This window comes from Felis catus, chromosome D1 (assembly GCF_018350175.1).
Source record: "Felis catus isolate Fca126 chromosome D1, F.catus_Fca126_mat1.0, whole genome shotgun sequence".
NCBI lineage: Eukaryota > Metazoa > Chordata > Mammalia > Carnivora > Felidae > Felis > Felis catus.
In genome coordinates this window covers 1,752,463-1,764,579 of record NC_058377.1, presented here as the reverse complement: position 1 = coordinate 1,764,579, position 12,117 = coordinate 1,752,463, and the positions used below count along the sequence as shown (strand labels likewise).

At 42.6% G+C, this 12,117-nt stretch overlaps 1 protein-coding gene across 14 annotated transcripts in view; it reads right to left on the bottom strand.

Annotated features, from left to right (window-relative positions):
- The window catches only part of DYNC2H1 (dynein cytoplasmic 2 heavy chain 1), a 353,260-nt gene that overhangs the window by 259,290 nt on the left and 81,853 nt on the right, over positions 1 to 12,117 (bottom strand). For 13 of the 14 annotated variants that reach the window (XM_045038203.1, XM_045038204.1, XM_045038198.1 and 10 more), the window contains 6 exons: positions 11,309 to 11,411; positions 10,584 to 10,751; positions 4,967 to 5,097; positions 4,315 to 4,563; positions 3,501 to 3,609; positions 870 to 983 (listed from right to left, as the gene is read on the bottom strand). In XM_045038203.1, the coding sequence (XP_044894138.1) occupies positions 870 to 983; positions 3,501 to 3,609; positions 4,315 to 4,563; positions 4,967 to 5,097; positions 10,584 to 10,751; positions 11,309 to 11,411 (874 nt within the window). The remainder of the gene's footprint in view (positions 1 to 869; positions 984 to 3,500; positions 3,610 to 4,314; positions 4,564 to 4,966; positions 5,098 to 10,583; positions 10,752 to 11,308; positions 11,412 to 12,117) is intronic. The other variant, XM_045038201.1, reaches the window with a different exon arrangement.

The window sequence follows — 12,117 nt, the reverse complement described above, 5'->3', positions numbered from 1 at the left end:
GAGAAAGATCCAGAAGGAATTCAGGAAGAAGTGTATACACCATATTGCTGTTTTGTATGTTACTTTTCAACTATGATACTGGATTCTACTTTACAATTTTTCTTTCAAGGATTTTAGTTTCAATATTCACAAGCAAATTGATCTCTGATTGTCTTTTAGGAGACATATTTTCCCTGTTTCAATATAAATAAGTCATAAAAAGGAATTTGGAAACTTTTCCTTCATTTTCTATGTTCTGAAATTGTTTCAAATAGCACTGGGATGATCTGTTTCTTAGCGATGTGGTAGAATTTCCTTGTAAACTGGACAGACAGGGAAGGGAGGGTAGCTCTCTAACAACTTCTCTATGTCAATAATAAATGGTCTTTTAGGGAAAAAAAGGAAACAAATGTAGTAGTGATGTCTGGGTGATGATATCATTGCCTATACTTACTTATTCAATTTTAGATATCTACAGTGCACATAAAACTGCTTCTGTGATAATAAAAAGTTGTTTCATTAAAAAAAAAAAAAAAGCATAGAGTCTGGCAAAATCTAAACAGTTTCAGAATTTTCTAAGATAGGAGGTCCTAAGCACCACTTTACCATACAGAAAGAAAAGCAGCAAAGTAAATATTCCAAAGAACATTAGAACACTTTCTGCCTTCTCTTCTGCTAAAATTGTGCTAACATGCTTTTACTATTGGTAAGCCTTCAGGCTACTTACGTGTTTTCTAAAAGCACCGTGAAAAAGAAAAAAGTACCAAAATACCAAACGGACCCAAGATTTAAGATACCTTTGCAACCTAATTAGCAAATACAGCAAATTAAATGGTATTTATTTCACATGAACCAGAGTTTGAATTGATTAACTGAATATAGTCACTTACTGTATGTGAAGTAATTGAAGACTGGTCCAAAAAAACCATCCTGTGAAGCCTGATCTTTAAGAGGCAACAGCAAAGGCTCTAATTCTTCAAGGGTATAAAGTCCAGGAACTTCACCTATGGAATATTGCATTTCTTTTGAATTTTAGCTGCATACCCTAATCCAAACACATTTTACATCTACAATACCTTCTCTGTGTTTGTATTAGTCTGCTCTTATTCAAGCTGTTTCCAAAAGTACATGATCCTATCGCCTCTATACTAACAAACCTACCTGTCGCCTTCATTTGATAAAACTCAGATTCCTAAGCAAGCCATTCAAGACAGTGGATAATCTAGCCATCTAGCCATCTTTCCAGGTTCTCCTGCTTCTCTGCCCCTCGCATTCAAGACCTTGTATTCCAGCATCTGAACTTCTGTGTGTTCCATAAATATAGTGAATCTATACCCACAATCTTCCTCTGCCCATTCCCCCCCATATTTCCTGTTGCCCTATGAGACACTCCTGTACCGACCCCCATGCCCATGAGCCTTCCCTGACTCCTGTGCACTGGGGAAGGATCTTTTTTTTCCACGTATCTAAACAAATCACAGTTCAGCATTTATCACATCATGTAATCGTGAAGTATTTCAGTCAGCTTCTGAATTCCCAGAGGACAAATATTTGATCATGTTCAACATTTACCTTAGAACATACTTAGCAAAGTACCTGGAACATGAATGTTTATTAGATGAATGAATGGATGGATGGATGGATGGATGAATAGATGGATGGATGGGTGAACATGAATCAGGAGAACTAACCCATAGCCCTGCTATAAGGCAACAGAGTAATGAAAGGCAAATCAAACTGGATTAAGACTATGAGTATTTAATAGAGGGCTGAATTATATCTTATTCACCTCTATAAACCCAGTATTTAGAACCAGATCTGGCACATAACAGGTGTCTAATAAATCTCTGTTAAGCCAGTATATTTAAAGTTTGCAAGAAACTCTAAGATGACCCTTGGGCCACATGTCCAAAGCAGGGCATTCATGCAGGTCTCACCACAGGCAGACCCTACTTTTCTTCAGGGTCAACTCAGAGGTGTGGGAATGCTGCCCATCCCCCAAGCTGGTACGTATCCAAACACACGCACACACAAATCTACTCGACGTCTTGCCATAAATTTCAGCCATGCCTAGACACTTTTGACTCCTTCAAATTAACAAGAAAAGTTAGCCCTACTTACATGCGTAAACCCCCTCTATAGAAAATAAAGAGTTTAAAACACAAAAAAAGAGACAAAGGTCTATTTTCTCTGAAAGTATTTTTCAAATACTTTTTTGCTAAAAATGTCAATAAAATTTAGCTTATGATTTTTGCAGTTATAACTTGATGACAACGCCCAACTTATCTTAAGATAAAAACAATAATTCCCACATCAGCGCTCATCTGCATGTTTGCTTTCACAAACAAAACAAAATGAAAAACCCCAAACAAAAAGCTGTGTATCTGGTAGACCAGTCTATCTCATCCCTAATGAAAGGCCTCCATCTAGTGACAAGGGAAGTGGTGTGCAGGAAACACAGCAGCAAGATCTCAGGAGGCTATGCCGTAAGAAGGTCCTGACACCCAAGCTTGCCCAGGACCTCTCGCTCCTACCACAGCAGCCGCGGAACTTGTGCCAGAGACTGGCCGGCCACCTGTCCTCTAGAGTCCCGGTCTGCTCTCAGTGGAACACCCAAGTGTAGAGACACTTTGGCCTAGAAATTAAATGTTTTCGTCAACCAGAGCTGCTAAGTTCTGGAAAAAAAAAGACCACTCATCTCAGAGCTTACCAGCGCCAACGCGAGCATCACGCAGGTCTGTCTGCAAGTCTCCACAATGGATTAACTCATGCAACTGAAACTCGCTTTTAACAAGGTTTATTTTGTACTTAAATAACAAAACAATCTCGGTCCAAGTCTAAAACTAAGCCACCTCATACCAACTCTAACCATGATTACTCATGAAGAGATTCTAATAAATTTCATAAATTCTTCGGAAAAGGGAGACACGTGGGAAACTGCAAGTGTCTTCTCCAGGAAGCCACAGAAAAGGTCAGGTGGCTCAACAGACAACAGGAGCGGACCACAATTTGGGAAACAGGAGGCCTCAGAGGCTGAAAATGTACCCGCATTCACACACCCGTACGAAGGCCATTATTCAGTAACTGCACTAATGCTGGACAGTGAGGGCCCATCAGATTGTTTTCTTATAAGTTGGACCATGTGTTTCCCTGCACACTAACTCGATTATTTCCACAGATAATAAAAGTGCTGTATTAAAGGGCACAGCACATTTTTTTAAACAAGCACTGGCTGGGAGCTTTCCCAAAAGGTAACAGCCAGCAGTCCTACCAGAAGCAGGTGAGATGGCAGCTCTTCGGAACATTCACCGACATTAATAATCCTGTTTATGTAATCCTTCTGTCTCTTGGTTTTATAAAAATGAGGGTTCTCAACTCTCCCACTGTGGGAGCGTTTCACCCCATGTCAACTTAGTAAAACCCAAGCCAAATGTTCTCTGAGACATACTTTTACACAAGGTAATTTATTTGAATAATTTTTACATCACTTTTACTTTTCGGAATAGAAATCATGCACTTGCCTGAAGACAAGAGGCTGTTGATCATCTCCAGAAAGGTGGGATGGACTAACTGGTAGTCCTCAAGAAGTAAAACCACCTGCTGAGCTTCCACACCGGCAAGATGCAGCACCTGCACCATCACAAAATCTCATTTCGCACCAATCACACGGCAGCACGGGCACAGACTTCTGTCCTTTATGTAAGGAAACTCCTCCCCTTCCTTCTTCCCCTCCTTCCTCCTCCCTTCCTCCTCTCTCCATCCTTCCTTCCTTCTTCCCTCCCTCCTTCCTCCTCCCTTCCCTCCTCCCTCCGTCCCTCCTTCCTTCTCCCTCCCTTCCTTCCCTCCCTCCTTCCTCCTCTTCTTCCTTCCTCCTTCCTTCCCTCATCCCTCCTTCCTCCCCTCCCACTTTCCTCCTTCCCCCCTCCTTCCTTTTCTTCTTTGTTACCAAAACGAAAAATTAAACTCTAGCCATAGAGTTTAGAAAATAAATCCAGTCCACGAACAAATAGTTGAGGGAAATCTTAATTATTTTACAACTAAGACAGATGATCATTTTTAAACATATCCACATATGTCCTACAGAAATTCTATCCTTTTATCTTCCATGCCCACCTAATGTCTCATAATCTGGGGTACCTGAAAGCTAGAAATCCTATGAAGAATCTTTTTCCTATGTGTACATAAAAATAGAATTTTCTAATAGCCACGGGGAAAATAATCATCAAAATTAAAGATTATGTTGCATCTCAGAGACGTGAAGTTCTCTCTGAAGGCTTCTAGAATAACTAATTGTGATGTAAAACCAAATAAAGCAAAAGACTTTGAGTAACTCACATGTTTGATATCATTTTTGAACTGCTTCAGTTCATACCCTCTGGAGATCTTCGGAGAAAACAGCATGGCCCCGTGCATGTGGCTCACTAAGGACGTGACAGTGCGGCGGCCTACCCCGCTGCGTCCCGCCAGCAGCAGGGAGCCCCCGGGGCAGCTCAGCACTCTGTCTGTCCTGGACACATACTCCAGGACTTCTTGGAAAAGTAAAATATCTAACATCTGGTTATCTCGTCCATAATGAATAAGGCCCTTTTAAAAAAAAATCACAAAGAATATTTTATAATTAATATATACTCAATTATAGAATAAAAATGTTAATTATCTAGACTAAGATGTGTAGTTTTGATACACTCTGGGAAAGGCTTCAGTGTGACTGTATGTCATCTCACACCCCACAGCCTAACCAGGATTCCAGGTCTATGGCACTTCCTCCAGAAAGACTTCTATGAGGCCAAGCAAGTTCAAGGCCTCACAATAGTCACATACTTGTGGACATGATCAATATAACTAGTAAGACATAGTGAGAAGTATCAGTTTAATTACCAAAATGTCAATTTATAATCTTTGCAAGTCTCAAAAAGCTTACAAGATGCTTTTTAAATGCCTGCAATCATAACAAAACCCCAACTCAAATTCCTGATTGAGATTATACCTTCTTAATAACATCCTTAAGATCTGCAGAGCTCAGTTTCCCAAGCGGTTTTCCGTGTGGAGGCAGGGGCTGCCCAGGGGTTGGCCTTGCTCCTGAACTGTGTCGGGCTCCCCACGTAACATAGAAACTGTCTGTAGAAATAAAAGGTATTCTTCTGTTTTCTGTGTGTTATTTGTAATGGCAGCATCAGGAACTGCATTGCTCCTTTTTAACTTTTATTTTTTTATTTTGAGAGAGAGAAAGACAGCATAAGAGTGTGGGACAGGGGCAGAGGGAGAGAGAATCTCATGCAGGCTCCACACCCAGCATGGAACCAACGCAGGGCTCAATTCCATGCCCTGGGATCAAGACCTGGGCCAAAACCAAGAGGTGGATGCTCAACTGCCTGCACCACCCATGCACCCCACTCACTAAACTTGAAAAGTTCATCAGCCCAAGTAAGACGATCCCCAGAAACACAAAGGTAAATTCCTATACAGCATAGTTCGTAAGATCAATCAACTCAGTTACAGCACCCACACCTCACTGCACTATCAAACTACTACTGAAAAGGAACTGATGGTGTCCCTGTTCTATCTCCGACCCCACTTCTTCCCCAAATGAAACATCTTCCTCCTAATGCTCCCCTAGGGTTCTCACTTCCACCATTTCTCCCTTTTCCCTTCTCCTTCTCCAGAATGTCCATATAAATTGTAGGTTAAAACATATAAAATTGGCATATAAAACAAACTCAAAACTCTCCGTGTGCAAGAACACAAATTTATTACTACCATCAAGAGCCCTAATTCTCAAATTAAAGAAAAATTCGCTGAATTTTAAGTAGCAAACAAAACCCCCAGAAACTCCCCCTGAAAGCCCTTACAGGGGCGCCCCCATGAGCACACAGGAAAGTCTGCACACCTCTCCCCTCCCGACGCGTGTGGGCACAGACTCTCGCCGGCACAGGCTGGGCCCTGAGGCCGTAAGATCCGGGACCCCAGCTTCTTTGAGCTACTCTCCTTTCTCTTGCCTCATCTGCCAGCTGTGGACGCACCGCACCCAACGACAGCCCCTCCTTGGGAAACCCCGCCAGGACCGCCAGACCACACCTCCAACGTGGTCAAGGCGCCCTCATCACCCGCTGGGCTCCCGGAGCGTGTCCCTTGCCCCTGGACGCCCGCGCTCATCAGGCCCCGGCCACGTGTCATCAGTCTCCTGCCTATCCCTTTTACTTTCACCTCCCCTGGGATCCAAACTCAGCCTGCTCTTCTTTAATCCTAACCACCCCCCTTGAATTACTCCATGTTGCTCTGTGCCTTGAACCAGCGACGGCCTCTAGGCCCAAACCTACTCACCACCTCTCTCCGCGCAAGTGTCCCAAGCTCTCGTCTGCTCCCAAACTTCCAGGTGTTCCAGACATGCCTGACAGACTTGTCTACAGCACACCTGAGTTTCAAACCTGCACTTCCCGCTGGAGAGAAGGAGGCAGAAAGACACGGCCGCTACCCTACCCTCCCAGACCTGACAAACCTTACGAGGATGCCCCCAAAGACACTCAAGACACTTGCAAACCTGAAACACAGAAAACTGAACTCATCGTCTCCATGTGTTATCGTGCCTCACCTGGCTCAGATCCCTGCCTCGAGCCTGTGTCCCTCTGGCTACACCCTCGCCACTCCCAGAGAAGCACACGACAGGCGGCAGGCGGGCTGTGCCCCAGCACTCCACCGGCACAGAGCTCCCCACCGCCTGAGGACAAACAGCCCAACTCCTCATCTGCATCTAATCTGCCTTCACTGGCCACCTGCACCTCCAGTCTGCATCCGCATCCCACTGCACACTCCAGTTCCCTTAGCCGGTGATTCTACGCATATGCTTGTCCCGTGTCTGGAATGCCCTTCCCTCCACTTCACTCAGTAGAATCATCCTCACACACTGTCACCGTCTGCAGTGCTCAAAAACTGTACAACCGTAGGTGTTAATCTAACAAGGTACGTACGACACTTACATGGTGAAAACTAGACGACACTGAGGAAAGAAAACACAGAACATCCAAATAAACGGACAGATAAATCATGTTCACAGAAAGGAAGACTCAACATAATGAAGGTGTCAATCCTCCCCAAACCAATACACAGAGTTAATGCAATTCCTATCAAAAGCTTAGCAACCATATTTATAGGTAAGGTTACCGTAAAATAGATCTAGAAAGTCAAAGGAACTTAAATAGCTACAACAACTCCAAAAAAAGAACAAGAAAGTAGAAGTGAGTCTTCCCAATTTCAAGATTTATTATATGACAGGAATCAAGACAGCGGGGTCCTGGTGGAAGGACAGACATAAAATCGATAGAAAAAAACAGAGAACCTAGAAATATAGTCACACAAACCCGTTTTGGACAAAGGGGCAAAACCAAGTCAAGGGAGCAAAGTTCCCTTTTCAAACAATGGCCCTGGAGCAGGTGGGCATCCATCAGGAAGTAAAGTGACCCCGTCTCACTCTTTATACAGAAATTAACTCAGAGTGGACCACTGACTTAAAACAAAACCGTAAAACTTTTAGGAAAAAAATGTAGGAGAAAGTCTTCAGGATATAGGACCAGTTGGAATTCTTAAACTTAACACCAAAAGATCCTTAAAAAAAATTAATAAGACAGGGTGCCTGGGTGACTCAGTCGGTTAAGTGTCCGACTCTTGGTTTTGGCTCAGATTACAATCCCACAGTTCCCTGAGTTCGAGCCCCGCATTGGGCTCTGTGCTGACAGCTCGGAGCCTGCTTGGGATTCTCTGTCTCCATCTCTCTCTCTGCTCCTCCCATGCTCACACCGTCTCTCTCTCAAAATAAATAACCATTAAAAAAATAGTAAGTTGTACTTTGTAAAATTAAAATACTTAGCTGTGGGAGACCCTATTAAAAGGATGAAAAGACAAGTGACAGTGGGGGAGAGTGTGTTTGCAAACCATGTATTTAACGAAAAGCTAGTGTCTGTAATATACAAAGAACGCTCAAAACTCAACAATAAAGATAAACCATCCCAAGAGAAAGTGAGTAAGACGCACACAGAGATATGTCACTTGAAAGGATACAGAGGCGGCGAAGGAGCCCAAGAAGATGTCCAGCTGCAGTGGCGGCCAGCAGAGCAGAGACTGCGATGACACACCCAGACACGCTACCAGACAGCTGACTGGAGGACAGTGGAGACAATCCCAAACGCTGGCGAGGATGTGCAGCACCTGGCTTACGTCCATACTGCTGATGGGGATGGGAAGTGGCACAGCCATTGCAGGAACGAGTCGGCGGTGGCTTTCAAACACCGAGCACAGAAGCACCGGACGCTCCCACAAGTGTACGGATGACCATTTATCCCAGACAAACAATGTATTTTCACGTAAAAATCCCTACATGAGTTGTTCTAGCGCCTTCCTCCTAACGGTCTAACACACACCAAACATAACCCAGATGGCCTTCAACAAGTAAAGCGTTTGGGAAATGGAAGTGTACCTCAACACCTACTCAGCACTAAGAAGGAACAAACCACTGAAACCCCAGGCCACCCGCACGGGTCTGCAGAGAATTATTCTGATCGAAAGTAAGAAACGGCAAAAGTAAACACAGAACAGAAGGGTGGTTTGCAGAGCAGCAGATGTGGCCACAGAAGGGCGACACGACAGATCTCTGTGGTGATATTCTGTATAAAACTAGAGCGATGCCAACACCCTGTCCGAGACGTTCTACTCTAATTCTGCCAGCTGTTACCGTGGAGAGACCATGTAGAAGGCACGTGTGCTCAGTCTGTGTAAATTCTTACAACTGTAGGTTAATCTATGATGATCACAAGATAAAAAATTCTTTTCTTTTTAAGTTTGTTTTGTTTGAGAGAGACAGGGATAAAGAGAGCACACCAGCAGGGCAGGAGCAGAGAGAGGCAGAGAGAGACGTAGAGAGAATCCCAAGCAGGCTCCGCACTGTCAGTGCAGAGCCCAACTCCAGGCTCGAGCCCATGAATCATGAGATTGTGACCTGAGCCAAGATCAAGAGTCAGACACCCAACAGACTGAGCCTGCCAGACGTCCCAAAAAAATTCATTTTAAAAGGCTTGAAAGTAGCTCCCTCAAAAAAGAATTAGTCTCTACCTCTTCTACATATCTACCATCTAGCATTTATCGCAAATATATTCAGAAAAGTTAGATTAATCGTACAACACTTCATTCTCTATTATAATTAAGTTTAACTACTTGCACAAATTTTCATGGCGTCTAAACACACTATCAATAGCTACCATTGCAAACAAAGACTTTCACATCTGCATCTAGATGTGCATCTAGATGTGCATCTGCAACTAGATTACACGTTTCTTGAGCACAGGAATGTATCTCATTTATTTTTAACTCTCCAAGATTAAATTTTTCTTAATACTCCACTATGTGAAAATCTTATTTGCCTACACAGAACATATATCAAGGCTATATTTTTTAAAAAATGCAATCTTTCCTTGAAAAGTAAAATGGTGAGGGAAGAAAGGAAATATTATTTACTGAGTCCTACAAAGGAGGCTCTGAAAGATAACAAACGCTAGAGAATTCAGATACCCAATAAGACACTGACACTACCTAAGGCCCAAAGGACATGTTCCTTTCTCTGCAAGAAGAGACACTACACACCCAATTCTCAGACTGAGAAAGACCACACCGGTTAGAAAACAAAGCTCTCCACGCCACGCAATGAGAACTCCAGGAAGCCCTGACAAACCCACACTCAAAATCAAGCCAACTTCCAACTACCACCAGGCATGCCAACCTGCCTCGCTTCTCCAACTCACTTCCTGATTCTGAAACTCTAGCAGCTCCAAGAAAATTCCCTCTGTCAGGCTCAACATCTTCCTAACAGTCCAGATCCCCTTTGGCTGTATGCAACCGTGACCCTGGGACCAGTCAAATCTGGTAACGTACATGTAGAACGTACTACATGAGACAGTCTAACGGGATAGAAACTCATTTTGCAGCTTGAAAGGGGTTTATTGGGAAATACTTCCATGTTACGGTCTCCACGTTATGGTACCAAAAGCCCTTTCGCTGTGATGGCTTTCCAATCACACAAACCACCCCCCGAGCAGTCTTCAGAGCGCAGCCTGGTGATTAAGCGGTAACAGATGCCAAAGCAACTGGGCTGCTGGCGGGGAGTGGCGCTACACACAGCCTGTCCTACCAGGGGCGAAGCCAGTAACCAGAGCCTGAGAGAAGCTCTATGCTGACAATGTCGTGAGCAGTGACAGCCAGGAGAATGCAAAGCTTAACTATAATCAAAATACGGATTTTCCCAATGGTCTCAAAGTTTCCTACACATATGGCTTGAGAAAAACATTTGCTAGTAAAAATCCTTCAGGAAATAGAATTCTGAATTAAAAATATAAAACACTATGGCTAAATCCAAGAAAACAATTATTGTCATCATATTTTATTTAGCATATGATTATTGAAATCTAGCAAAAAGGAAAAGAGCATTTGCTTATAGTAAAAAAAAAATTAAAATTATCCAAACTTTTCACTTGTATAGTATATGAAATCATGCTATTAGTAAGAAAAATAAGGGTACGGTTCTCATAACATTTATATATTCACATAAACTCCACAAAGATTACCTGCCATATTATCTAATATATCTGAGCCCCAATCTCCTTGAAACACTGATGTTAAAATGCTGTCAAATAAATGAAGTTCCTTTGCACCAACAATTTTGTCACGAAATAAGCGCCGTGCTTCATACGCTACGATTTCTAACACATAATCTATTGGATGGTTTGAGGACCCTAAAAAAGAGAACATTTTCTTTAGTTCTAAGAAAGTTCAAATGACTTGCAAATAGTCTGTTTCAACACAGTATTAGAAAGAAATAAAGAATGAGAATCTGCATACCGTCACGTTGGCGTCAGATACAAAGAAGAAAAGGGGAAAAAATTAAAATTCAATGTGTTAATAAGTTGGTAAAGTTGTTTTGATCATTTATAAAATACAGTAAGCATTATCCCTAGTTCAATAAAAATACTAATTCTAAAAAGAGTATCAAACACGAATAATGATTTTATTTTTCCCAAATCAAATTTTAACAGTGACGATCATAAAGTTTAGAAGAAAAGCCACGATGTTCTATTTCAATATTAAGGTTTAAATTGAATGTTAATGTTTAAATTTAATATTAACATAATTTTAATTGTAATTTTTAGAATACTGTCATCAATTAAATACTCATTTAACATACCTATTACAAACACAGTACATAACATAAACACACACGTGCGCACACACAGATACGCTGTGGCATTCCAGAGAAAGGTAAGTGATTTAAAATAATGAAAGCAAACCTTACCTCCTTCTAAATCGTATCTGAATAAGCCAAGAACCCACTGGGTAAGGATGCACGGAGTAAACAAATAGTGACTATAATCATCAACTGTAAATCTGGCCCGTACCTGGAAAAGACAGTGCAGTAAATCATCTGTCTGCTGTCTAAATATGTAATATGTAAGTATTTGTAATGTATATCCAAATATGTAATAATGGTATAAGCTTTTCAGTCACCATAGACTCACAGGAATGCCCAATTTGTACTAGTCAGTAGAAACTGTATTTCAATAGAACTGATTTCCGTAGTTATCTTAATATTTTATGCATTTAAAAACATCCAACAGGGGCTGTTCAAAGGCTTCCGCAAACTGCAAAGGCTGACCACAGAAAAAATAACATGAGAGGTAAAGAGCCATGCCAAGGAAAGGGGCCTGAGGAAGGCAAACCTAACCTTTCTGCACAGGGGCTGCGATGCCACAGCCCTGCAGGTCCCGGAAAACACAGCTCCCGGCATTGGGAACTCCAGAGCTGCCTTCTGCTCACAGAGTCACTGAACTTCTAAGGGACCACAGTGTCACTGCCTGATGCACAACCCGCCGGGACCGGTGCCTTCCCTCCCCCACCCACAGAGCCACTGCTCTCATTGTGGCCTTGGTCACGTAACATCTCCATTCACTCAAAATCGAAACGAAGGAACCCTTGCTCGCTGACTCTACTTCCCCACTTCTACTCCAAACTACATGGGGCCCCTTCCACACATACCACCCTCACTTTCACACGCCAGTCCCTTTTCCTAGGAAGATCCTTCCTCTCCAGCCACGTTGAATTTCT